At 44.8% G+C, this 27,748-nt stretch overlaps 1 protein-coding gene across 28 annotated transcripts in view; it reads left to right on the top strand.

Moving 5' to 3' along the window:
* ipo4 (importin 4) overlaps positions 1-27,129 on the top strand; it is a 29,450-nt gene extending 2,321 nt beyond the window's left edge. Inside the window, exons 2-30 of one of the 28 annotated variants that reach the window (XM_052483899.1) lie at positions 38-124; positions 275-354; positions 498-539; positions 741-870; positions 1,068-1,247; positions 1,354-1,419; positions 1,592-1,615; positions 1,681-1,758; positions 16,465-16,548; positions 16,830-16,985; positions 17,108-17,161; positions 17,382-17,491; positions 17,685-17,923; positions 18,175-18,288; positions 18,523-18,636; positions 18,895-19,018; positions 19,181-19,292; positions 19,545-19,663; positions 19,861-19,938; positions 21,097-21,154; positions 21,286-21,391; positions 22,284-22,477; positions 24,846-24,896; positions 24,984-25,109; positions 25,364-25,590; positions 25,767-25,899; positions 26,202-26,306; positions 26,409-26,478; positions 26,580-27,129. In XM_052483899.1, coding sequence (XP_052339859.1) covers positions 38-124; positions 275-354; positions 498-539; positions 741-870; positions 1,068-1,247; positions 1,354-1,419; positions 1,592-1,615; positions 1,681-1,758; positions 16,465-16,548; positions 16,830-16,985; positions 17,108-17,161; positions 17,382-17,491; positions 17,685-17,923; positions 18,175-18,288; positions 18,523-18,636; positions 18,895-19,018; positions 19,181-19,292; positions 19,545-19,663; positions 19,861-19,938; positions 21,097-21,154; positions 21,286-21,391; positions 22,284-22,477; positions 24,846-24,896; positions 24,984-25,109; positions 25,364-25,590; positions 25,767-25,899; positions 26,202-26,306; positions 26,409-26,478; positions 26,580-26,710 — 3,192 coding nt within the window. In that variant the 3' untranslated portion in view covers positions 26,711-27,129. Of the gene's footprint in view, positions 1-37; positions 125-274; positions 355-497; positions 540-740; positions 871-1,067; positions 1,248-1,353; positions 1,420-1,591; positions 1,616-1,680; positions 1,759-1,869; positions 1,954-5,351; positions 6,943-7,229; positions 7,317-7,466; positions 7,547-7,689; positions 7,732-7,932; positions 8,063-8,542; positions 8,609-8,892; positions 8,995-9,107; positions 9,192-10,956; positions 14,197-14,483; positions 14,571-14,720; positions 14,801-14,941; positions 14,984-15,184; positions 15,315-15,511; positions 15,692-15,797; positions 15,864-16,249; positions 16,352-16,464; positions 16,549-16,829; positions 16,986-17,107; positions 17,162-17,381; positions 17,492-17,684; positions 17,924-18,174; positions 18,289-18,522; positions 18,637-18,894; positions 19,019-19,180; positions 19,293-19,544; positions 19,664-19,860; positions 19,939-21,096; positions 21,155-21,285; positions 21,392-22,283; positions 22,478-24,845; positions 24,897-24,983; positions 25,110-25,363; positions 25,591-25,766; positions 25,900-26,201; positions 26,307-26,408; positions 26,479-26,579 lie in introns of those variants that run through there. The other 27 variants (XM_052483900.1, XM_052483901.1, XM_052483903.1 and 24 more) reach the window with 27 other exon arrangements.
* Positions 27,130-27,748: the final 619 nt, after the last annotated feature.

The following is a 27,748-nucleotide window of genomic DNA, read 5'->3' as shown; positions in this document are numbered from 1 at the left end:
AGTATTCGCCATATCCAACATGTTTTTCCCCCTACAGGCCACCGCCCAGCTGAAGCTGGCTTTTAAAGACCCAGCCATCATCCCAGCGTTGTGTGCTGTCATGACTGGGTCCCAGAACTCGCAGGTATGTAGGTGACACATGAGTTACACTAACACCTATCATCTGTGTGAAGATACCAGATGTGTTGAACCCAGGGCCTTACATGAGTTATCTTTGTGTGGCTTATCGCTGACTCTCACCAGTGAATGAATTGTTGCTCCCCCCTGTCATCAGATCCGCCAGTCAGCTGCAGTAATGTTGCGGATGAGAGTGAAGAAGCATTGGAAGAAGATTAGCCCTGATCACAGAGAGAGGTTGGCTGCCCTTTGTTGTCCAATCCCTCCCCCCCAATCAGTCATTTTCAAGTCCTCTGTATTTGGACTGTTGAATGAATTCCCACTGAGCATTATTTTTTAAACATTTCTATTGTATTTGAGATGTTTTTTTTGCTTCATAGTTTGAAAGCAGTGGTCCTGCAAGCCTTCCAGCAGGAGACAGAGTAAGCATATTTGATCCTTTACATAAAAACACACAGTCACACATTTTATTTTGAGGTGGAAAACGCGATTTATTAGAATATCAGTGGATTATCAAACAGATAGCTATAACCTATATCGGACCATAACCACTAACGCATCCATACACACCGATGAAACTTGTTACATCTGAACTTGACAATAACCCCTGTCTCTGTTTCCAGACACACAGTACGCCACTCCCTCTCGCAGCTCAGCGCAGTGATGGTCAAACACGAGACGCCAGACCGCTGGCCTGCTCTATTCACACTCCTCAACCAGTCCACCAAGAGCAACAACCCAATGGACAGACAGGTATCAGCTTCTTTAGATAGAACTAAAAAACTGCAACATCTTTGTTGTAATTCACGGGATATAAAAGGATGGCTTCAGTTGGCTTGTCCTGACAACGTGAACATCGAGAGGTTGGGCTTTACGTGGATTTGACCGGCGCTCTTGATGGTTGCTCACTGATTGGTCAGAATATGCATTGATCAAAATGTCTCCCTCAGGTGGGTCTACTCTTGCTCAGCAAAGTGGTGGAGTCCAATCCGGAGCCCTTCAAGCCCCACTATCGCCAACTGCTGCAGCTGTTTGGCACCGTGCTGCAAGACCTGGACAACCCCACAGCCATGTACTACAGCATCCTCACCCTCACCGCTATGACTGCCTACACGGGCACAGAAGAGATGGTGAGGCCACAATCTTATCTATTTGATGTCCTTTTGGAGTGAACAGAGGTTTTAGTCTACCAGTTTCCTTCGTTGCTGTGTTGAAATGAAGTGTCTTGTCTTTCAGAACCTAATGCGCTCCCTCATCCCAACACTGATCATTGCTCTCAGACACCTCATCAAGGCAGACCAGGTAGGGAATAGTTCAATATGTCAGCCCCCACTAAGCACCACTGGTGACTGCACCAGTCTTCAGGGATGACTGTTGAAAAACACTATTGTCCCTTGATTGGAGTTATTCTATGTGTTGATCAGGCCAGTGAGGCCATGGAGGTGTTATTAGACTGTTTCTATGTGTTGATCAGGATCAGGCCAGTGAGGCCATGGAGGTGTTATTAGACTGTTTCTATGTGTTGATCAGGATCAGGCCAGTGAGGCCATGGAGGCCATGGAGGTGTTCGATGAGCTGATGGAGAGTGAGGTGTCCATCATGGTCCCACACATCACTGAAATTGTCCACTTCTGCTTGGAGGTGAGAACAAGGAGCTTCTAAAAATATTTCTAATTACTTTTTGCTTACATGCCATTGTAGGAAAAGTGATGGTTTGTCTTATTGACAATGAAATGTGTGTATGTGTCTCAGGTCAGTGCAGACAAGACACTGACTGACTCCCTGCGTGTGAAGGCTCTGTCCTGCATTGCTTTTCTCATTCGTCTCAAGAGCAAGGTAAAGTCACCAGTTATAAAATGGATGCCCTGGCCTAGATTCACCCTCCAGTGAGCCCTCTTGTCCTTAAACTGAGGTATATGTCAAAAGTCTCTCTCACGTGGCGTCATCCCTTGTCTCCTTTCCCCATCTCACTAAATAAATGGACAGGTGAATGCAAATTCCCTAGCCTGTGTTTTCAGGGAAGGGGAGGAAGCCACTAAACCATAGGCTCACTTAGCTAACTCTGCCTGTCATAGGTGTTCCCTGCCCTCCTGGCTCGCCTCCCTCTGAAGGAGGACATGGAGGAGAATAAGACTGTGTACAGCTGCTTGGCCATGCTCTACTCTCAGAACCCTGCACTGGTACGCTGATCTTCAGTGGTGTTCTTCCATAATGTTGACTAATCTGATTGTGCTGTTACATACCCATCTGTTTGTATATTAGTATTTATGTTGTCTCCTCAGGTCCTGAGTCAAATTAAGCCAATAGTATCTGCTTCCAGCCACGTCCTGGGAACCAAGGATCTTGACACAGGCGAGAGCTTTAAATCCTGACAGGTTTCCTCACCTTGTTGTGTAGAAATGTTGTCTTAACGTTCTAACAATGTTATAACAACGTAGGTCTTTGTCTTCCAGAAACCCAGAACACCCTGGTCATGCTGCTCCGAGACGTCGCTCAGCGTCACTCCAAGGAATTCGAGGTCGTCATGAAGTCACTTCCCGCTGAGCAGAAGATGAAGCTGACAGGGGCTGTTAGCCAATCCTAGCACACCACGTCAACCAGCTATTCCATGCCAGTCAAAGCCAGTGAATTGTAGGATTTGTGTTACTACATATGACATATCCCCTCCTCTCTTCTCCAGACCATTTCCGGAGACCTTCTCCCTTACCTCACCTCGCTCATCAACTCATCCCTGACCGCTGGCTACGTCTCTCCTATCATTGCTATGCAGACGACACACAATTAATCTTCTCCTTTCCCCCTTCTGATGACCAGGTGGCGAATCGCATCTCTGCATGTCTGGCAGACATATCAGTGTGGATGACGGATCACCACCTCAAGCTGAACCTCGGCAAGACGGAGCTGCTCTTCCTCCCGGGGAAGGACTGCCCGTTCCATGATCTCGCCATCACGGTTGACAACTCCATTGTGTCCTCCTCCCAGAGCGCTAAGAACCTTGGCGTGATCCTGGACAACACCCTGTCGTTCTCAACTAACATCAAGGCGGTGGCCCGTTCCTGTAGGTTCATGCTCTACAACATCCGCAGAGTACGACCCTGCCTCACACAGGAAGCGGCGCAGGTCCTAATCCAGGCACTTGTCATCTCCCGTCTGGATTACTGCAACTCGCTGTTGGCTGGGCTCCCTGCCTGTGCCATTAAACCCTACAACTCATCCAGAACGCCGCAGCCCGTCTGGTGTTCAACCTTCCCAAGTTCTCTCACGTCCCTCCGCTCTCTCCACTGGCTTCCAGTTGAAGCTCGCATCCGCTACAAGACCATGGTGCTTGCCTACGGAGCTGTGAGGGGAACGGCACCTCAGTACCTCCAGGCTCTGATCAGGCCTTACACCCAAACAAGGGCACTGCGTTCATCCACCTCTGGCCTGCTCGCCTCCCTACCACTGAGGAAGTACAGTTCCCGCTCAGCCCAGTCAAAACTGTTCGCTTCTCTGGCCCCCCAATGGTGGATCAAACTCCCTCACGACGCCAGGACAGCGGAGTCAATCACCACCTTCCGGAGACACCTGAAACCCCACCTCTTTAAGGAATACCTAGGATAGGATAAAGTAATCCTTCTCACCCCCCCCCGCCCCTTAAAAGATTTAGATGCACTATTGTAAAGTGGCTGTTCCACTGGATGTCATAAGGTGAATGCACCAATTTGTAAGTCGCTCGTCTGCTAAATGACTTAAATGTAAATGTAAATGTAATGACAAGTGGGACAGTAGTTGGAACACGTTCAAATTGGGTAAACCTGCAAACTCCTCGATTTCTTTAGTGTCCGTGTCTCTTTTGTGACCTTTATTAAAAGGTGTGAATTGTCACCTCATACTACTATGCATGTCAATTGAGACATGCTTAACTACAACAACGTTTTTACAAATTGAAAACGTGTAGAATTAGACACGCACTCAATCAAGAATATTCTACGGTAGTTTGTTCACAAACAATATGGATCATTTTCGCCCCAAAACAGGCGCTCTACACTTGTAAAGCTGATGTTGATGTGTATTTCAATGTGATATGGAACACCGTTTGGGTCTTTGCGTGTCAAAAAAAGGTACACGTCAAATAACACTATTTGACACGTTAAATAATCTCATAATTTGACAAATAACAGTTTAATTGTAGAATGTTGTGTTGGACTGCAACTTCTGGGGTAGCTAGCTCGCTTCAGCTTGGTACCTAGCTTACACCAATACAACCCGCCTGAAAACAATGACCAGTAGAAACTGCAGTTATTTTCATTATTCTTAGCAATGATTTAGGAATCCTTGTAAGTATTAGCAAGGTAGTCGCTTGTTGTTTGCCTATTGACATTAAACTTCAGTTCATTAAAATAAATAGCTCGCCAGCTGCTAAACCCTGTTTCCCAAAGTTAACGTTATAAGCAGCCAGCTAGGACCGGGACCGGGTTGTGAAGCAAGCCACAATAAGGATTTGGCACAATGGTGGGATTTGCGGTTTGCCTTATTTAATTATATAATCATGCCATATTTAGACTAGATAAGGTTAAACAAGGTTGGAATGTGAAGCAATGAAATGGGATATCAGCCTACTTGGTGACACCCACAGAACACAACTGTGAAGAGTTTACGCAAATATTAGTGTTGTAGCTCTTATTGCAGGACTGTGAAATCACTTCCCCAGTCAGCCTATTGTGTGTATTGACATTCATATTGCACTGTACAGCTTTACCTAAGGGTTGAGGATCAATAAAATGGGGTATCAGTCTACTCAATACCCAATAAATATTTTCACAACGTCCTCCTCAGAGTTATCAGACTCCAAAACATCGTCACAGTATTGTTTTTACCCTGGAATAGTGTTTAATACACACATAGGTTGACATTAAATGTGGCTCAATTCACAGTTTTTTCAGAGTCCCACAATAAGAGCTACGACAGTAATGTTCTCTGGGTGTCACTGAGGAGACTGATACCCCATGTCATTGATATACAATCCATAGGTAAGGCTGTGCAGTGAAATAAGTTTGGCCCCAATGCAATTCTAACGTTTAATAAATCCAGTGTGATTTCAAAAGATTTTTGTCAAATAGTTTTTTGTTGATTTTATATAATACTCCAACCTCGTTTAGCATGAGCTATTCAATTATGGCATAATTCTACTATTTGTATTTTATTTGCATCACTGTCAATGACAATTTTATTTTAGAGGCTAACTGCAAAAGTCCACTATTGTGGTTAATCCTTATTGTGGCTAGCTTCACATAATGGGTCTGACCATTAATCAAATAAGAACTAGCTAGCTAACTATATAGCTACTGAAACAGATTGTTGTTTTTGCTATGCTTTTGGGGAAGAACATAGTTTGCATCCATGAGCCAGCTAGCTCTTTTTATGACCAGCACTGTAGGTGCTCGATTCAACTTTAGCATACGTATCGAATCGTTGTGACATATTAAATACGAGTGATTTTTTTTTTTGTTGTGAAAAATAATTTTTATTTTCATTTCACATTAAAATACAATTACAAATTTAGTGCATAACGTTGTACATAACATGGATACTTACAAACAGTATCAAAAGGTACCGTAACAATATAAGAATATCAAAACTCCTAAAAAAAAAAAAGTGCTGTTCTGCAGAACCTGACCAGTATTATTGGCCTATATTCAAGATGAACATGCCTCTAACAATCTCCAAAAACAAAACAAACAATTCTATAAATAAAAATATATACATATGCCAAAATGCACTCTGGATAAACCTCAGTGTATTCCATGAATCTTAACGGTACAGACAGCCAGAATTTGATTAAAATGTGACATTTGTGTACAGAAGACGACAAAAGACAACAAAGGTTTGAGTAGAACAACGCATCTAGCTTGAGAGGAATATGAGGGAAATCCTCTATAGGCTGGTACATCCGATCTCTACGGATGTACTCATATCCCCCCCAAAAGAAATTAAACAGTACCCGTATGAAAGTTTTTCTTAGGGACACCGGCATGGGAAACACATAGGCAAGGTGAAGTAATGAAGGCAGAATGTCCGCCTTCAGCACTAGCACCTTCCCACTAAAAGATAGTCGCCTTACTTTCCACAGTCCCAATCTGTTATTAATTGATATTAGTTTTTCTTTCCAATTAAACATGTCATCTTTGTGATAGTGTAATCAATGTGTAATAACTAGTAAACATTTTTTTAAATGTATGAATTCGTTAAATTATGTGACGTGCAGTCATATTCAATTCCTGGGTGGTCAAACAAGCTTATTTGATACGTCAAATAGTGTTATTTGGGACGTCAAATAGAGTTGTTTTGACACATCAAATAGTGTTATTTGACTTGTATCTTTTTTTTTCTTTCAAAACGGCTTTCCAGAATGTGGCCCTTTTAACGAGGCTGTTCACGTGGAACTCCCTGGGTTGGTTCTGTGCCGCGTGGCGTTGTGATAGAACGCACCCGACTGGGATTCGAAACCCAACCGTCGCCTATATTGAGGTTCCTATAAATCGGCGGAGGAGAAGATTATCCATAGATATGTTTTGATACGCTAATAGCTAGCAGAGTTGCTAACTAGCTACAGATAATTTGTGGACATATTAGTCGAGTTAGCAAACTGGCTATAATTTGACCATTCAGACCGTTCTCACCAGTTTATGCCTGTCAAAAGGGTCATGTTTTAGCGTGACAGTTTGCGCATCATTTTGAATAATAACATCTCAGAAACACTGAGATTTTGGAAGCGCCAAGATGTCTGGGGAACTAGAGCAGATTCTCTTACAGCTCACGGAGCCTGACAATGCGATTATTCAGCAGGTAAAGACTCCTGATTTAGCCTGTGAAATTGGGATTGACACTTACCCTGGCATGCTTTGGTAACAAGCACCAACGGGCTATCAAACTGTTAACGTTTAGTTATCAAAATGGACAACTATTAGCAAGCCAAATTATGTCACGAACGAGTGTGGCTAAAACACAGTTATTTTCCTACATGGTCTGTCTCACTTTATAAACTTGACAGTTCACTGATGTTTTAGCTGCCTGGCTAGTTTACTTTATTTCAGTCAGTATTCGCCATATCCAACATGTTTTTCCTCCTACAGGCCACCGCCCAGCTGAAGCTGGCTTTTAAAGACCCAGCCATCATCCCAGCGTTGTGTGCTGTCATGACTGGGTCCCAGAACTCGCAGGTATGTAGGTGACACATGAGTTACACTAACACCTATCATCTGTGTGAAGATACCAGATGTGTTGAACCCAGGGCCTTACATGAGTTATCTTTGTGTGGCTTATCGCTGACTCTCACCAGTGAATGAATTGTTGCTCCCCCCTGTCATCAGATCCGCCAGTCAGCTGCAGTAATGTTGCGGATGAGAGTGAAGAAGCATTGGAAGAAGATTAGCCCTGATCACAGAGAGAGGTTGGCTGCCCTTTGTTGTCCAATCCCCCCCCCCCCAATCAGTCATTTTCAAGTCCTCTGTATTTGGACTGTTGAATGAATTCCCACTGAGCATTATTTTTTAAACATTTCTATTGTATTTGAGATGTTTTTTTGCTTCATAGTTTGAAAGCAGTGGTCCTGCAAGCCTTCCAGCAGGAGACAGAGTAAGCATATTTGATCCTTTACATAAAAACACACAGTCACACATTTCATTTTGAGGTGGAAAACGCGATTTATTAGAATATCAGTGGATTATCAAACAGATAGCTATAACCTATATCGGACCATAACCACTAACTCATCCATACACACCGATGAAACTTGTTACATCTGAACTTGACAATAACCCCTGTCTCTGTTTCCAGACACACAGTACGCCACTCCCTCTCGCAGCTCAGCGCAGTGATGGTCAAACACGAGACGCCAGACCGCTGGCCTGCTCTATTCACACTCCTCAACCAGTCCACCAAGAGCAACATACCAATGGACAGACAGGTATCAGCTTCTTTAGATAGAACTAAAAAACTGCAACATCTTTGTTGTAATTCACGGGATATAAAAGGATGGCTTCAGTTGGCTTGTCCTGACAACGTGAACATCGAGAGGTTGGGCTTTACGTGGATTTGACCGGCGCTCTTGATGGTTGCTCACTGATTGGTCAGAATATGCATTGATCAAAATGTCTCCCTCAGGTGGGTCTACTCTTGCTCAGCAAAGTGGTGGAGTCCAATGAGCCCTTCAAGCCCCACTATCGCCAACTGCTGCAGCTGTTTGGCACCGTGCTGCAAGACCTGGACAACCCCACAGCCATGTACTACAGCATCCTCACCCTCACCGCTATGACTGCCTACACGGGCACAGAAGAGATGGTGAGGCCACAATCTTATCTATTTGATGTCCTTTTGGAGTGAACAGAGGTTTTAGTCTACCAGTTTCCTTCGTTGCTGTGTTGAAATGAAGTGTCTTGTCTTTCAGAACCTAATGCGCTCCCTCATCCCAACACTGATCATTGCTCTCAGACACCTCATCAAGGCAGACCAGGTAGGGAATAGTTCAATATGTCAGCCCCCACTAAGCACCACTGGTGACTGCACCAGTCTTCAGGGATGACTGTTGAAAAACACTATTGTCCCTTGATTGGAGTTATTCTATGTGTTGATCAGGCCAGTGAGGCCATGGAGGTGTTATTAGACTGTTTCTATGTGTTGATCAGGATCAGGCCAGTGAGGCCATGGAGGTGTTATTAGACTGTTTCTATGTGTTGACCAGGATCAGGCCAGTGAGGCCAGGGAGGTGTTATTAGACTGTTTCTATGTGTTGACCAGGATCAGGCCAGTGAGGCCATGGAGGTGTTCGATGAGCTGATGGAGAGTGAGGTGTCCATCATGGTCCCACACATCACTGAAATTGTCCACTTCTGCTTGGAGGTGAGAACAAGGAGCTTCTAAAAATATTTCTAATTACTTTTTGCTTACATGCCATTGTAGGAAAAGTGATGGTTTGTCTTATTGACAATGAAATGTGTGTATGTGTGTCTCAGGTCAGTGCAGACAAGACACTGACTGACTCCCTGCGTGTGAAGGCTCTGTCCTGCATTGCTTTTCTCATTCGTCTCAAGAGCAAGGTAAAGTCACCAGTTATAAAATGGATGCCCTGGCCTAGATTCACCCTCCAGTGAGCCCTCTTGTCCTTAAACTGAGGTATATGTCAAAAGTCTCTCTCACGTGGCGTCATCCCTTGTCTCCTTTCCCCATCTCACTAAATAAATGGACAGGTGAATGCAAATTCCCTAGCCTGTGTTTTCAGGGAAGGGGAGGAAGCCACTAAACCATAGGCTCACTTAGCTAACTCTGCCTGTCATAGGTGTTCCCTGCCCTCCTGGCTCGCCTCCCTCTGAAGGAGGACATGGAGGAGAATAAGACTGTGTACAGCTGCTTGGCCATGCTCTACTCTCAGAACCCTGCACTGGTACGCTGATCTTCAGTGGTGTTCTTCCATAATGTTGACTAATCTGATTGTGCTGTTACATACCCATCTGTTTGTATATTAGTATTTATGTTGTCTCCTCAGGTCCTGAGTCAAATTAAGCCAATAGTATCTGCTTCCAGCCACGTCCTGGGAACCAAGGATCTTGACACAGGCGAGAGCTTTAAATCCTGACAGGTTTCCTCACCTTGTTGTGTAGAAATGTTGTCTTAACGTTCTAACAATGTTATAACAACGTAGGTCTTTGTCTTCCAGAAACCCAGAACACCCTGGTCATGCTGCTCCGAGACGTCGCTCAGCGTCACTCCAAGGAATTCGAGGTCGTCATGAAGTCACTTCCCGCTGAGCAGAAGATGAAGCTGACAGGGGCTGTTAGCCAATCCTAGCACACCACGTCAACCAGCTATTCCATGCCAGTCAAAGCCAGCGAATTGTAGGATTTGTGTTACTACATATGACATATCCTCCTCTCTTCTCTAGACCATTTCCGGAGACCTTCTCCCTTACCTCACCTCGCTCATCAACTCATCCCTGACCGCTGGCTACGTCTCTCCTATCATTGCTATGCAGACGACACACAATTAATCTTCTCCTTTCCCCTTCTGATGACCAGGTGGCGAATCGCATCTCTGCATGTCTGGCAGACATATCAGTGTGGATGACGGATCACCACCTCAAGCTGAACCTCGGCAAGACGGAGCTGCTCTTCCTCCCGGGAAGGACTGCCCGTTCCATGATCTCGCCATCACGGTTGACAACTCCATTGTGTCCTCCTCCCAGAGCGCTAAGAACCTTGGCGTGATCCTGGACAACACCCTGTCGTTCTCAACTAACATCAAGGCGGTGGCCCGTTCCTGTAGGTTCATGCTCTACAACATCCGCAGAGTACGACCCTGCCTCACACAGGAAGCGGCGCAGGTCCTAATCCAGGCACTTGTCATCTCCCGTCTGGATTACTGCAACTCGCTGTTGGCTGGGCTCCCTGCCTGTGCCATTAAACCCCTACAACTCATCCAGAACGCCGCAGCCCGTCTGGTGTTCAACCTTCCCAAGTTCTCTCACGTCACCCCGCTCCTCCGCTCTCTCCACTGGCTTCCAGTTGAAGCTCGCATCCGCTACAAGACCATGGTGCTTGCCTATGGAGCTGTGAGGGGAACGGCACCTCAGTACCTCCAGGCTCTGATCAGGCCCTACACCCAAACAAGGGCACTGCGTTCATCCACCTCTGGCCTGCTCGCCTCCCTACCACTGAGGAAGTACAGTTCCCGCTCAGCCCAGTCAAAACTGTTCGCTGCTCTGGCCCCCAATGGTGGAACAAACTCCCTCACGACGCCAGGACAGCGGAGTCAATCACCACCTTCCGGAGACACCTGAAACCCCACCTCTTTAAGGAATACCTAGGATAGGATAAAGTAATCCTTCTCACCCCCCGCCCCTTAAAAGATTTAGATGCACTATTGTAAAGTGGCTGTTCCACTGGATGTCATAAGGTGAATGCACCAATTTGTAAGTCGCTCGTCTGCTAAATGACTTAAATGTAAATGTAATGACAAGTGGGACAGTAGTTGGAACACGTTCAAATTGGGTAAACCTGCAAACTCCTCGATTTCTTTAGTGTCCGTGTCTCTTTTGTGACCTTTATTAAAAGGTGTGAATTGTCACCTCATACTACTATGCATGTCAATTGAGACATGCTTAACTACAACAAAGTTTTTACAAATTGAAAACGTGTAGAATTAGACACGCACTCAATCAAGAATATTCTACGGTAGTTTGTTCACAAACAATATGGATCATTTTCGCCCCAAAACAGGCGCTCTACACTTGTAAAGCTGATGTTGATGTGTATTTCAATGTGATATGGAACACCGTTTGGGTCTTTGCGTGTCAAAAAAGGTACACGTCAAATAACACTATTTGACACGTTAAATAATCTCATAATTTGACAAATAACAGTTTAATTGTAGAATGTTGTGTTGGACTGCAACTTCTGGGGTAGCTAGCTCGCTTCAGCTTGGTACCTAGCTTACACCAATACAACCCGCCTGAAAACAATGACCAGTAGAAACTGCAGTTATTTTCATTATTCTTAGCAATGATTTAGGAATCCTTGTAAGTATTAGCAAGGTAGTCGCTTGTTGTTTGCCTATTGACATTAAACTTCAGTTCATTAAAATAAATAGCTCGCCAGCTGCTAAACCCTGTTTCCCAAAGTTAACGTTATAAGCAGCCAGCTAGGACCGGGACCGGGTTGTGAAGCTAGCCACAATAAGGATTTGGCACAATGGTGGGATTTGCGGTTTGCCTTATTTAATTATATAATCATGCCATATTTAGACTAGATAAGGTTAAACAAGGTTGGAATGTGAAGCAATGAAATGGGATATCAGCCTACTTGGTGACACCCACAGAACACAACTGTGAAGAGTTTACGCAAATATTAGTGTTGTAGCTCTTATTGCAGGACTGTGAAATCACTTCCCCAGTCAGCCTATTGTGTGTATTGACATTCATATTGCACTGTACAGCTTTACCTAAGGGTTGAGGATCAATAAAATGGTGTATCAGTCTGCTCAATACCCAATAAATATTTTCACAACGTCCTCCTCAGAGTTACCAGACTCCAAAACATCGTCACAGTATTGTTTTTACCCTGGAATAGTGTTTAATACACATAGGTTGACATTAAATGTGGCTCAATTCACAGTTTTTTCAGAGTCCCACAATAAGAGCTACGACAGTAATGTTCTCTGGGTGTCACTGAGGAGACTGATACCCCATGTCATTGATATACAATCCATAGGTAAGGCTGTGCAGTGAAATAAGTTTGGCCCCAATGCAATTCTAACGTTTAATAAATCCAGTGTGATTTCAAAAGATTTTTGTCAAATAGTTTTTTGTTGATTTTATATAATACTCCAACCTCGTTTAGCATGAGCTATTCAATTATGGCATAATTCTACTATTTGTATTTTATTTGCATCACTGTCAATGACAATTTTATTTTAGAGGCTAACTGCAAAAGTCCACTATTGTGGTTAATCCTTATTGTGGCTAGCTTCACATAATGGGTCTGACCATTAATCAAATAAGAACTAGCTAGCTAACTATATAGCTACTGAAACAGATTGTTGTTTTTGCTATGCTTTTGGGGAAGAACATAATTTGCATCCATGAGCCAGCTAGCTCTTTTTATGACCAGCACTGTAGGTGCTCGATTCAACTTTAGCATACGTATCGAATCGTTGTGACATATTAAATACGAGTGATTTTTTTGTTTGTTGTGAAAAATCATTTTTATTTTCATTTCACATTAAAATACAATTACAAATTTAGTGCATAACGTTGTACATAACATGGATACTTACAAACAGTATCAAAAGGTACCGTAACAATATAAGAATATCAAAACTCCTAAAAAAAAGTGCTGTTCTGCAGAACCTGACCAGTATTATTGGCCTATATTCAAGATTAACATGCCTCTAACAATCTCCAAAAACAAAACAAACAATTCTATAAATAAAAATATATACATATGCCAAAATGCACTCTGGATAAACCTCAGTGTATACCATGAATCTTAACGGTACAGACAGCCAGAATTTGATTAAAATGTGACATTTGTGTACAGAAGACGACAAAAGACAACAAAGGTTTGAGTAGAACAACGCATCTAGCTTGAGAGGAATATGAGGGAAATCCTCTATAGGCTGGTACATCCGATCTCTACGGATGTACTCATATCCCCCCCAAAAGAAATTAAACAGTACCCGTATGAAAGTTTTTCTTAGGGACACCGGCATGGGAAACACATAGGCAAGGTGAAGTAATGAAGGCAGAATGTCCGCCTTCAGCACTAGCACCTTCCCACTAAAAGATAGTCGCCTTACTTTCCACAGTCCCAATCTGTTATTAATTGATATTAGTTTTTCTTTCCAATTAAACATGTCATCTTTGTGATAGTGTAATCAATGTGTAATAACTAGTAAACATTTTTTTAAATGTATGAATTCGTTAAATTATGTGACGTGCAGTCATATTCAATTCCTGGGTGGTCAAACAAGCTTATTTGATACGTCAAATAGTGTTATTTGGGACGTCAAATAGAGTTGTTTTGACACATCAAATAGTGTTATTTGGGACGTCAAATAGAGTTGTTTTGACACATCAAATAGTGTTATTTGACTTTTCAAAACGGCTTTCCAGAATGTGGCCCTTTTAACGAGGCTGTTCACGTGGAACTCCCTGGGTTGGTTCTGTGCCGCGTGGCGTTGTGATAGAACGCACCCGACTGGGATTCGAAACCCAACCGTCGCCTATATTGAGGTTCCTATAAATCGGCGGAGGAGAAGATTATCCATAGATATGTTTTGATACGCTAATAGCTAGCAGAGTTGCTAACTAGCTACAGATAATTTGTGGACATATTAGTCGAGTTAGCAAACTGGCTATAATTTGACCATTCAGACCGTTCTCACCAGTTTATGCCTGTCAAAGGGTCATGTTTTAGCGTGACAGTTTGCGCATCATTTTGAATAATAACATCTCAGAAACACTGAGATTTTGGAAGCGCCAAGATGTCTGGGGAACTAGAGCAGATTCTCTTACAGCTCACGGAGCCTGACAATGCGATTATTCAGCAGGTAAAGACTCCTGATTTAGCCTGTGAAATTGGGATTGACACTTACCCTGGCATGCTTTGGTAACAAGCACCAACGGGCTATCAAACTGTTAACGTTTAGTTATCAAAATGGACAACTATTAGCAAGCCAAATTATGTCACGAACGAGTGTGGCTAAAACACAGTTATTTTCCTACATGGTCTGTCTCACTTTATAAACTTGACAGTTCACTGATGTTTTAGCTGCCTGGCTAGTTTACTTTATTTCAGTCAGTATTCGCCATATCCAACATGTTTTTCCTCCTACAGGCCACCGCCCAGCTGAAGCTGGCTTTTAAAGACCCAGCCATCATCCCAGCGTTGTGTGCTGTCATGACTGGGTCCCAGAACTCGCAGGTATGTAGGTGACACATGAGTTACACTAACACCTATCATCTGTGTGAAGATACCAGATGTGTTGAACCCAGGGCCTTACATGAGTTATCTTTGTGTGGCTTATCGCTGACTCTCACCAGTGAATGAATTGTTGCTCCCCCCTGTCATCAGATCCGCCAGTCAGCTGCAGTAATGTTGCGGATGAGAGTGAATAAGCATTGGAAGAAGATTAGCCCTGATCACAGAGAGAGGTTGGCTGCCCTTTGTTGTCCAATACCCCCCCCCAATAAGTCATTTTCAAGTCCTCTGTATTTGGACTGTTGAATGAATTCCCACTGAGCATTATTTTTTAAACATTTCTATTGTATTTGAGATGTTTTTTTGCTTCATAGTTTGAAAGCAGTGGTCCTGCAAGCCTTCCAGCAGGAGACAGAGTAAGCATATTTGATCCTTTACATAAAAACACACAGTCACACATTTTATTTTGAGGTGGAAAACGCGATTTATTAGAATATCAGTGGATTATCAAACAGATAGCTATAACCTATATCGGACCATAACCACTAACTCATCCATACACACCGATGAAACTTGTTACATCTGAACTTGACAATAACCCCTGTCTCTGTTTCCAGACACACAGTACGCCACTCCCTCTCGCAGCTCAGCGCAGTGATGGTCAAACACGAGACGCCAGACCGCTGGCCTGCTCTATTCACACTCCTCAACCAGTCCACCAAGAGCAACAACCCAATGGACAGACAGGTATCAGCTTCTTTAGATAGAACTAAAAAACTGCAACATCTTTGTTGTAATTCACGGGATATAAAAGGATGGCTTCAGTTGGCTTGTCCTGACAACGTGAACATCGAGAGGTTGGGCTTTACGTGGATTTGACCGGCGCTCTTGATGGTTGCTCACTGATTGGTCAGAATATGCATTGATCAAAATGTCTCCCTCAGGTGGGTCTACTCTTGCTCAGCAAAGTGGTGGAGTCCAATCCGGAGCCCTTCAAGCCCCACTATCGCCAACTGCTGCAGCTGTTTGGCACCGTGCTGCAAGACCTGGACAACCCCACAGCCATGTACTACAGCATCCTCACCCTCACCGCTATGACTGCCTACACGGGCACAGAAGAGATGGTGAGGCCACAATCTTATCTATTTGATGTCCTTTTGGAGTGAACAGAGGTTTTAGTCTACCAGTTTCCTTCGTTGCTGTGTTGAAATGAAGTGTCTTGTCTTTCAGAACCTAATGCGCTCCCTCATCCCAACACTGATCATTGCTCTCAGACACCTCATCAAGGCAGACCAGGTAGGGAATAGTTCAATATGTCAGCCCCCACTAAGCACCACTGGTGACTGCACCAGTCTTCAGGGATGACTGTTGAAAAACACTATTGTCCCTTGATTGGAGTTATTCTATGTGTTGATCAGGCCAGTGAGGCCATGGAGGTGTTATTAGACTGTTTGAGGCCTATGTGTTGATCAGGATCAGGCCAGTGAGGCCATGGAGGTGTTATTAGACTGTTTCTATGTGTTGAGCAGGATGAGGCCATGGAGGTGTTATTAGACTGTTTCTATGTGTTGATCAGGCCAGTGAGGCCATGGAGGTGTTATTAGACTGTTTCTATGTGTTGACCAGGATCAGGCCAGTGAGGCCAGGGAGGTGTTATTAGACTGTTTCTATGTGTTGACCAGGATCAGGCCAGTGAGGCCATGGAGGTGTTCGATGAGCTGATGGAGAGTGAGGTGTCCATCATGGTCCCACACATCACTGAAATTGTCCACTTCTGCTTGGAGGTGAGAACAAGGAGCTTCTAAAAATATTTATAATTACTTTTTGCTTACATGCCATTGTAGGAAAAGTGATGGTTTGTCTTATTGACAATGAAATGTGTGTATGTGTGTCTCAGGTCAGTGCAGACAAGACACTGACTGACTCCCTGCGTGTGAAGGCTCTGTCCTGCATTGCTTTTCTCATTCGTCTCAAGAGCAAGGTAAAGTCACCAGTTATAAAATGGATGCCCTGGCCTAGATTCACCCTCCAGTGAGCCCTCTTGTCCTTAAACTGAGGTATATGTCAAAATTCTCTCTCAAATGGCGTCATCCCTTGTCTCCTTTCCCCATCTCACTAAATAAATGGACAGGTGAATGCAAATTCCCTAGCCTGTGTTTTCAGGGAATGGGAGGAAGCCACTAAACCATAGGCTCATCTCTTTCTCCTTTTGTGGAGCTTGTCAAGTGATGTATGCTGGGTTGTTCTCTCTCTCCCCTTCAGACAGTGTTAAAGCAGAAGCTGCTCAATCCCATCCTGCAGACGGTGTTCCCCGTGCTTAGTGCAGCGCCACCACCTGGGGAGGAGGACCCTGAGGACGAGGAGAACAGCAATGAGGACGACACTGACAACGAGAGTCCCAAACACTTTGCTGCTCAGGTAAACTTCCCTTCTCTGTTGTTGGACTGTATATATCATGCACAGAAAATATATCATGCACAGAAAACAGGTGATGTTTTTTCGGAGAGCGTGTTTGAAATAGAATGTATTTTTGTTTGCAGGTTATTGACACCATGGCTCTTCACATGCCCCCTGAGAAACTATTCCACCAACTGGTTAGTGAACACACTCACTTGCTTCATACATCATTTGCCTGCCAATCAGTCATTTCAATTCATATTATTATCATCTCTGTGACATAGCGGTAGGATTGTAGCAGCAGTATTTTTTTAAACGAATTTGCGGTCTTGTGTACTGAGGTACACCAATTTCCATGCATAGAAGTACATATGGTTTTAGTAAGTATGTATGTCTGACCCATGGTGTGTCCATCAGATGCCGCTGACTCAAGCATGTCTGGCCAGTGATAACCCCTATGAGAGGAAAGCTGGCCTGATGTGTCTGGCAGTGCTGGCCGAGGGCTGTGCCGACCACATAAGGACCAAGTGAGTCCCCTGTGCAATGCTGTTTCTGATGTCTATTCAGTGGCTCCGTGTCCCAAAAAAAAGTTATTTTAAAGGTTTACATTTGGCAATGTGTGTAATGTAGAAGCTATAAACCACAGTCATGGTTTTTATTTTTCCTCTTATTCAAATGGAGAGATTGTATTTTTCCTGCTAATCCCACTCTGTCTGTCAGGATGCTGTCGTCCATGTTGCAGACGGTGTGCCAGAGTCTGTCAGACAGTAACCAAGTGGTCCGCAGCGCCGGCCTCTTTGCCCTGGGACAGTTTGCTGAGCACCTGCAGCCTGAGGTCAGTAAGTACTGTGCTGAGCTGATGCCACTGTTGCTGGGCTACATGTCTGCTCTGAACCAGGCCAAGATCGGACACGTCACCAAGGCCTTCTACGCCCTGGAGAACTTCCTGGAAAACCTGGGTGAGGATCCTCGTATTCATCTTATCCTGATCCATAACCATCTCTCTTGCTATTATTTGATTCTGTTCTGTTCTATACTCAGATAATAAAATGCTAAACTGTAGCTAGGTAAACAAATATTCAGTCAATGACTCTTGTTTTTTAGTCTCGTCCCCAGACTACTTTCAATGTACAAATAAGATGAGGTTGAATTTGTCATCATCTCTGTTCTGTGCTGATATTTTCACTAACAGTGTTCCATCCCCTATCAGGTTCAGAGATTGAGCCCTACCTGCCCACCCTGATGGAGACCATGTTGTCTGCCCTCAGCAACGCAGAGAACCTGAAGCTCAAAGAGCTGGCTGTCAGTGCTATAGGAGCTATAGGTAACACCCAGCAAAATGCCTTTCAATAGAGCATGTTACATCTCAATAATGTAGCGCTTGTGTCTTCCTTCATCCACACTGGTCTGAAAGCTAAAAGGTAGTCCCAGTTGTTTTAAAAACTGTTTTCAGATCAGTGCAGATGGAGAGGACAGAAGTAGAGGAAGCCACTTGAGACTGTTGAGATGCAAGTGGTGCGTACATCACCAACTGTATTAACTCCTCTCTTCCTTTCAGCCAATGCAGCCAAAGAGAAGCTAGTTCCTTACTTCCTGCCTGTCATTGAGAGTCTGAAGGGCTTCCTCACTGACACCAGGGATGAGATGAGGTCTCTGCAGACACAGGCTCTGGGTAGGTTAACTTTCTCTAAGGCTTAGTCAGTTTGATGTGGTCGTTCAGCAGACACTTTTAGTCAATATGACTGACAGCTTAGACTTGACAGTATACTTACTATATGTGGCCCCGGTAGGTTTCTAACTTTAAACTCTTATATTTCATAGCACTATGCTCCAACTAACTGAGCTATCGGAACCCGTCTTGTGTAAACAAGATGAATGAACTATGAGTCACCTGTGAATGGGGATTGATGGGTATACATTGTCTTTTCAGATACTCTGTCAGTGCTGGCCCGCACCATAGGTAAGGAGGTGTTCAGCCCCCTGGCTGCAGAGTGTGTTCAGCTGGGACTCAATCTCACCAACGCTATCGATGACCCAGACCTGCGCCGCTGCACGTACGTAGTTAACGGGTGTTTGTGTGCCAGATACTGCTACTCTCTAGTAGAAGTCCTGCCAACCTTTTTTTGCGGTGGGCTTTCAGAGTGCATGGCTGTTTTCTGACTTGTAGATTAGTTTGTATATCGCCCAACTCTCTGCCTTTCTCTCGGTGTGTGCAGGTACAGCCTGTTTTCGGCTGTGTCCACAGTGAGTCCAGACTGTCTGAACCCACACCTCACTGCCATCACCACCATCATGCTTCTGTCTCTCAAGTCCACAGAGGGAGTCACGGTCAGTCAATGGGCTTTATGGCTCCAAACCCTTCCAATTCTCACCACTCAGGACGTGGCGGTGTATTCCATTTCAACTCAGCCAATTCAGGACGTGACATGAAATGCATGAATGAAAAGTCCACATAGATACGTAATGACATTTTCAATGGACCGAATTGAAATGGAGTTGAGCCTGGTATCATGATATGCACATCCATAATGTCTGAAAGAATTGATCCTCTGATGAACTCTTCCTTTTCTCCATGATCAGGCTCACCTTGAGGAGGACAAGACGTTTGTCCTGCTGGATGACGATGATGACGACGAGGCTCAGGGAGACACCATTTTGGACGAGGAGGGGACTGACAACGTGGACCCAGACATCGCCGGGTACGTCTGAGATGTTGATGATGATCTTGTGATGTTTGATGTTCATACACAATGCAAAGGCTCCCTAAAGCAGCCTTTCAAGGCAACTCTCATAAAAGGTGTCAATGGTAACCATGTTGTTTTCCCCGGCACTGAGCTAGGCAGAGGGACCTCTCCATCCCCCATCCTAACCTCTGTGCTCTCACTTCATTCCCCAGGTTCAGTGTAGAAAACGCCTACATTGATGAGAAGGAGGACACCTGTGATGCCCTGGGAGAGATTGCCTTCAACACCGGGTAAAGACTCGAGAGCATAGACATCTTTGGTGGTGGTTGTCACAGACCATTAAGGCTCTATATTCATTCAGGACTGCATGGTATCAGCAGCCAGCCACTACTCTGGTTCCACTGTTCATTAGTCAGTGCATGAGCAATTCGACATCTGGCATTGTTGGTCTCCATTCCTCTCTGTGCGGGGAGACCTGGTATACAATCGTTTCACTTCCCAGCAACTGAAATGTTCTGTTGAGTAAAATTGAAAAAAGGTTATATATTCATTCCGATGCTGTATATACACTATATATACAAAAGTATGTGGACACCCCTTCAAATGAGTGGATTTGGCTATTTCAGCCACAAACATGTGTATAAAATGTAGTACACAGCCATGAAATCTCCATAGACAAACATTGGCAGTAGAATGGCCTTACTGAAAAACTCAGTGACTTGATGACACCATCACAGGATGCCACTTTTCCAACAAGTCAGTCTGAGAGAGCTTCCATGTTAACTGTAAGTGCTGTTATTGTGAAGTGAAAATGTCTAGGAGCAACAACGGCTCAGCTGTGAAGTGGTAGGCCACACAAGCTCACAGAACGGGACCGCTGAGTGCTGAAGCACGCACCGTGTAAAAAATCATCTGTCAGTTGCAACATTCACTACCGAGTTCTAAACTGCCTCTAGAAGCAACATCAGCACAAAAACTGTTTGTCGGGAGCTTCATGAAATTGGTTCTGGCAGTCCGACAGACAAATCTGGGTTTGGCGGATGCCAGGAGAATGCTAACTGCCCCAATGCATAGTGCCAACTGTAAAGTTTGGTGGATGAGGAATAATGGTCTGGGACTGTTCATGGTTCAGGCCCCTTAGTTCCAGTGAAGGGAAATCTTAACACGCATACAATGATATTCTAGACAATTCTGTGCTTCCAACTTTGTGGCAACAGTTTGGGAAAGGCCCTTTTTTGTTTCAGCATGACAATGCTCCCGTGCACAAAGCGAGGTCCATACAGAAATGGTTTGTCAAGATTGGTGTGGAAGAACTTGGCTGGCCTGCACCTGACCTTTTGGTCATGTAGTGTATTTCCCCTCATATACAATGTTAGCACTTTGAGCACTGGGACAGCGTCAAGTCCATTAGTTACTGATGTCCTTTTCTTTCCTGTTCACCCCTTCAGTGCTGCCTTCCAGCCCTTCCTGGAGTCCAGCTTTCAGCAGGTCTATGAGCTGCGTGATGTAAGCACTGTAGCACTGCTCATCCACCCCCTCCTTCTGTGTAATGAGCCATGAAGGGCATTCAGTCAGTGTGTGTGTGTGGGTTAGCATTTGTTTCTCTGACCATGCATTCTGTGTCCCCCTCCCCTCAGTTTCCCCACGAGGATGTGCGCAGGGCTGCCTTCGTGGCCATGGGCCAGTTCTGCCGAGCTCAGCACAAAGTGTGGCAGGAGAATCCCACTGAGGCCGACCACCAGGGTATCTCTCTCTTGCTCGCACTCTCTCAGCACACATCACATACAGTACCAGTCAAACATTTGGACACACCTACTCATTCAGGGGTTTTTCTTTATTTTTTAAACTATTTTCTACATTGTAGAATTATAGTGAAAACAACAAAACTATGAAATAACACACATGGAATCATGTAGTAACCAAAAAAGTGTTAAACAAATCCAAATATATTTTAGATTCTTCTAAGTAGCCACCCTTGATGACAGCTTTGCACACTCTTGGCATCTCTTGGCAAGAAAGAGAGTGATGGAGTGCTGCACCAGATGACCTGGCCTCTACAATCACCTAATCTCAACCCAATTGAGATGGTTTGGGATGAGTTGGACCGAGTGAAGGGAAAGCGCTCGGCCTATGTGGGAACTCCTTCAAGACTGTTGGAAAAGCATTCCAGGTGAAGCTGGTTGAAAGAATGCCAAGAGAGTGCAAAGCTGTCATCAAGGCGAATATAACTATTTTTTATTTTACTACATGATTCCATATGTGTTATTTCATAGTTTGGATGTCTTTGCTATTATTGTACAATGTAGAAAATAGTAAAAATGACGAAAAACCCTTGAATGAGTAGGTGTCCAAACGGACTGATTACTGTGTGTTTATCTATACCTCTCTTTATCTATACCTCTCTTGCTCTTTCTCTTCTTTATATATCTCTATTCCTCTCTCTTTATAGCTCTCTGCTAAACACGTGTATGTGACCAATAAAATTAGATTTTTTGATACCTCTCTCGCTCTACCTCTCTATTTATACCTCTCTCTCTATTCCTCTCTATCTATACCTTTCTTTCTCATTATACCTCTCTCTCTTTGTACCTCTCTGAAACAAAAAATTGAGTTATGCTTCTCTTCCTCCGTCCAGCCCTGCAGAAGCTGCTGGGGGTGGTGCTGCCAAGCTTCCTGGAGGCGGTCCATAGTGAGCGTGAGCGCCAAGTGGTGATGGGCGTGCTGGAAGCCATGAACGCTGTGCTGAAGGCCTGCCAGGGGGAGGCACTGCAGAGCCCCGGGCGCCTGCAGGAGATCAGCCAGGCCATCCGAGACGTGCTCAAGAAGAAGGTGAGCCCAGACCAACCAAGCTGGGCCTGAGCTGGGTTTCCCAGATTAATTCATTTAGGATATCTGAAATCAGGATATGTGTTTGTATTTATTATGGATCCCCATTAGTTCCTTCCAAGGCAGCAGCTACTCTTCCTGGGGTTTATTAAGGATCCCCATTAGTTCCTGCCAAGGCAGCAGCTACTCTTCCTGGGGTTTATTATGGATCCCCATTAGTTCCTGCCAAGGCAGCAGCTACTCTTCCTGGGGTTTATTAAGGATCCCCATTAGTTCCTGCCAAGGCAGCAGCTACTCTTCCTGGGGTTTATTAAGCATCCCCATTAGTTCCTGCCAAGGCAGCAGCTACTCTTCCTGGGGTTTATTAAGCATCCCCATTAGTTCCTGCCAAGGCAGCAGCTACTCTTCCTGGGGTTTATTAAGGATCCCCATTAGTTCCTGCCAAGGCAGCAGCTACTCTTCCTGGGGTTTATTATGGATCCCCATTAGTTCCTGCCAAGGCAGCAGCTACTCTTCCTGGGGTTTATTAAGGATCCCCATTAGTTCCTGCCAAGGCAGCAGCTACTCTTCCTGGGGTTTATTAAGGATCCCCATTAGTTCCTGCCAAGGCAGCAGCTACTCTTCCTGGGGTTTATTAAGGATCCCCATTAGTTCCTGCCAAGGCAGCAGCTACTCTTCCTGGGGTTTATTAAGGATCCCCATTAGTTCCTGCCAAGGCAGCAGCTACTCTTCCTGGGGTTTATTAAGGATCCCCATTAGTTCCTGCCAAGGCAGCAGCTACTCTTCCTGGGGTTTATTAAGCATCCCCATTAGTTCCTGCCAAGGCAGCAGCTACTCTTCCTGGGGTTTATTAAGCATCCCCATTAGTTCCTGCCAAGGCAGCAGCTACTCTTCCTGGGGTTTATTAAGCATCCCCATTAGTTCCTGCCAAGGCAGCAGCAACTCTTCCTGGGGTTTATTAAGCATCCCCATTAGTTCCTGCCAAGGCAGCAGCTACTCTTCCTGGGGTTTATTAAGGATCCCCATTAGTTCCTGCCAAGGCAGCAGCTACTCTTCCTGGGGTTTATTATGGATCCCCATTAGTTCCTGCCAAGGCAGCAGCTACTCTTCCTGGGGTCTATTAAGGATCCCCATTAGTTCCTGCCAAGGCTGCAGCTACTCTTCCTGGGGTTTATTAAGGATCCCCATTTGTTCCTGCCAAGGCAGCATACCCCATTCCCCAGTTCCTGCCAAGGCAGCAGCTACTCTTCCTGGGGTTTATTAAGCATCCCCATTAGTTCCTGCCAAGGCAGCAGCTACTCTTCCTGGGGTTTATTAAGGATCCCCATTAGTTCCTGCCAAGGCAGCAGCTACTCTTCCTGGGGTTTATTAAGGATCCCCATTAGTTCCTGCCAAGGCAGCAGCTACTCTTCCTGGGGTTTATTATGGATCCCCATTAGTTCCTGCCAAGGCAGCAGCTACTCTTCCTGGGGGGTTTATGCCAAGGCAGCAGCTACTCTTCCTGGGGTTTATTAAGGATCCCCATTAGTTCCTGCCAAGGCTGCAGGTACTCTTCCTGGGGTTTATTAAGGATCCCCATTAGTTCCTGCCAAGGCAGCAGCTACTCTTCCTGGGGTTTATTAAGGATCCCCATTAGTTCCTGCCAAGGCAGCAGCTACTCTTCCTGGGGTTTATTAAGGATCCCCATTAGTTCCTGCCAAGGCAGCAGCTACTCTTCCTGGGGTTTATTAAGCATCCCCATTAGTTCCTGCCAAGGCAGCAGCTACTCTTCCTGGGGTTTATTAAGCATCCCCATTAGTTCCTGCCAAGGCAGCAGCTACTCTTCCTGGGGTTTATTAAGCATCCCCATTAGTTCCTGCCAAGGCAGCAGCTACTCTTCCTGGGGTTTATTAAGCATCCCCATTAGTTCCTGCCAAGGCAGCAGCTACTCTTCCTGGGGTTTATTAAGGATCCCCATTAGTTCCTGCCAAGGCAGCAGCTACTCTTCCTGGGGTTTATTAAGCATCCCCATTAGTTCCTGCCAAGGCAGCAGCAACTCTTCCTGGGGTTTATTAAGCATCCCCATTAGTTCCTGCCAAGGCAGCAGCTACTCTTCCTGGGGTTTATTAAGCATCCCCATTAGTTCCTGCCAAGGCAGCAGCTACTCTTCCTGGGGTTTATTAAGGATCCCCATTAGTTCCTGCCAAGGCTGCAGCTACTCTTCCTGGTGTCCAGCTAAATGAAGGCAGTTATATGCAATTAAAATAACATTAGATTTCACAACACATTGTGTTCCCTCAGGCCAGTTCCAGTGGACTAGTGCGTTAGCCTAAAAATGTCTACAGTAAAATAGGAAAACATTCTGATTAGCCATTGACCCGTCCCTCTACAGACTGTGTGTCAGGACGGAGGAGGAGACGAGGCAGATGATGAAGAGCAGCAGGTGAGACTTCCTCTCTGTCTTTTACCACTCCTGTCCATCACCGGCAGGACTGGCTGTACTTTCAGGTGTATGATGTGAACGTTCTAGGCGGAGTATGATGCCATGCTGCAGGAGTTTGCCGGCGAGGGGATCCCCCTGCTCGCCTCTGCCGTCCCAGCGGAGACCTTCCAGCCCTATCTCAACGAGCTGCTGCCGCTCATCATGAACAAGGCTGTGAGTAACACAACCATCACCACACCTTTTCTGCCTTAACACAAGTCATTTACTCTAGTTGACAAGCCATCAATATAGAGATAAATAGACCTAATTCCTAGTTCATTTTTGGTTGAAATTTGACAATTTCCTCAATTAAAGTTTTATTTTGAGTTTGCAAAAAAAGTCACCATAAGCACAGAAAGGATAAACCTTTTATTTAGAGATGTAGTTAAATGTATTGAATGAGTGGATTTATTCCTCTTCCTCTGTAGAAGTTGTCGTACACAGTGGCCGACCGTTCATTCTCCGTGGGCACGCTCGGAGAGATCCTGCAATCCCTCGTCAACGTATCTGGGGGCAGGGCCTGTGCTGGCAAACTGTCCAATCAGCTGCTGCCTGTCCTAGTGGCTGGGGTGAGAGACAGCGACAGTGAGGTTCGCAACAACAGCGTGTTCGCACTGGGAGCACTGGCCCAGGCTGCTGGACCCCTCGTCGCACGGTATCCCTCAATAATAATGAAGTGTATGTGTGCGTGTTCAGGATTGATCACTGATATGGTTCTGATGAGAAGCTAGACACATTGACCAGCCCTGACCATATCAGTAGATTCTATTATTATGTTACTGACCTGTCCCAGAAGACCAGGGTATTTTCCTCAACTCCTGTCCCTCCCAGAGACTACCCCATGATGCTGTCCCTCTTCTCCAACCTGCTGTCTAAAGAACAGGACAGGAGGGTGATTGACAACCTGTGTGCTGCCCTCTGCAGGATGATCATGAGCAACATGGATGGTGTCCCTCTGGAACAGGTACTGTCTATGCACATTCATTCATGGGATGTAATACCGGGCCACTGCCTACCTTGAGGTTTGTGCATGACTCAAAGATTTGTGTAGAAGTTTGAGTGGCTCTGATGTTAGGATTTGGACCCTCTTGAGAATATCTGCGACCTGTGTCTGTATTCTTGTCTCCAGTTCTTTAATGTCCCAAATGTTGTACATTAGATTTACAATGTAAGAGTTTTCCACATGCTTTTTGACATACAGACACATGAGTTGATGAACTGATTGTTACTCAGTGATGCTCACTTAGCTAACTCTGCCTGTCATAGGTGTTCCCTGCCCTCCTGGCTCGCCTCCCTCTGAAGGAGGACATGGAGGAGAATAAGACTGTGTACAGCTGCTTGGCCATGCTCTACTCTCAGAACCCTGCACTGGTACGCTGATCTTCAGTGGTGTTCTTCCATCACGTTGACTAATCTGATTGTGCTGTTACATACCCATCTGTTTGTATATTAGTATTTATGTTGTCTCCTCAGGTCCTGAGTCAAATTAAGCCAATAGTATCTGCTTCCAGCCACGTCCTGGGAACCAAGGATCTTGACACAGGCGAGAGCTTTAAATCCTGACAGGTTTCCTCACCTTGTTGTGTAGAAATGTTGTCTTAACGTTCTAACAATGTAATAACAACGTAGGTCTTTGTCTTCCAGAAACCCAGAACACCCTGGTCATGCTGCTCCGAGACGTCGCTCAGCGTCACTCCAAGGAATTCGAGGTCGCCATGAAGTCACTTCCCGCTGAGCAGAAGATGAAGCTGACAGGGGCTGTTAGCCAATCCTAGCACACCACGTCAACCAGCTATTCCATGCCAGTCAAAGCCAGCGAATTGTAGGATTTGTGTTACTACATATGACAAGTGGGACAGTAGTTGGAACACGTTCAAATTGGGTAAACCTGCAAACTCCTGCACTTGAACCATTCTACTATTAGGATTCTATCATTATTCAGAGGTTCTGTTCCTAGTTCTCACTTTTTAATTTATATTGTCTGTGCTTTTTAGAAGTTATTTAATTTTTTGTGTGTTACTAGTATGTGTTCGTGTGTTTATTTTTAGTCTGATACTGGTTTAACCTTGTTGTCACTGAGAACCTCCATCTATTTTCTGCTGTCCCCCTTTTACCACACATTTGATCAACTGGCTTGACTAGTATTGAGTGTGAAGCAATGAATTGAACTCATGATAAATGCCTTTTTCTCAGACTTGTCAGTGTCCAATTTGTAAGTCGCTCTGGAGAAGAGCGTCTGCTAAATGACTTAAATGTTAAATGTCACTCACTGTTCTCTGTCTTTCCCCTCACGTGTTGTCAACCCCCCGGTACCATTGTTTCTCTCTCCACTGTCCCTCATTCAGAGAGCTCCCCATCATGCTTAGCAAGGTGGTTTTGTGAATCGGGCCAATCTGCCACAATGCACTCGTGACCTCCAGTGTGGAGATTCCAGTTCTTCCTTTGAGCCCAAATGACAGGATTATAATGGCAATTTGTGTTATATTTTATTTACATCGGACACAATTGGCATCATATGCTTGCTGATCGATAAACACGCAACACACTTATCTAATAGCTTCTGCTGGGTTCAGTGATGAAATCTACTAACATGTCTTCCCATTTTTTTATTTTTTATTATTCATTCTCTTTCATTCTGTCAACAGCTTTCAGCCCACAATCAGTAACAGCTAGTTACATCACCTACTCAAATACACATACTTATATATGTGTATATACAGGGCCTTGCCCTGCTACAGTGCCTTGCAAAAGTATTCATCCGCCTTGGCGTTATTCCTATTTTGTTGCATTACAACCTGTAATTTAAGTAGATT

The sequence above is a fragment of the Oncorhynchus keta genome, chromosome 28 (assembly GCF_023373465.1).
Source record: "Oncorhynchus keta strain PuntledgeMale-10-30-2019 chromosome 28, Oket_V2, whole genome shotgun sequence".
Lineage (NCBI taxonomy): Eukaryota > Metazoa > Chordata > Actinopteri > Salmoniformes > Salmonidae > Oncorhynchus > Oncorhynchus keta.
Note: the sequence above shows the minus strand (reverse complement) of the source record. Positions and strands in the feature narration are given on the sequence as shown.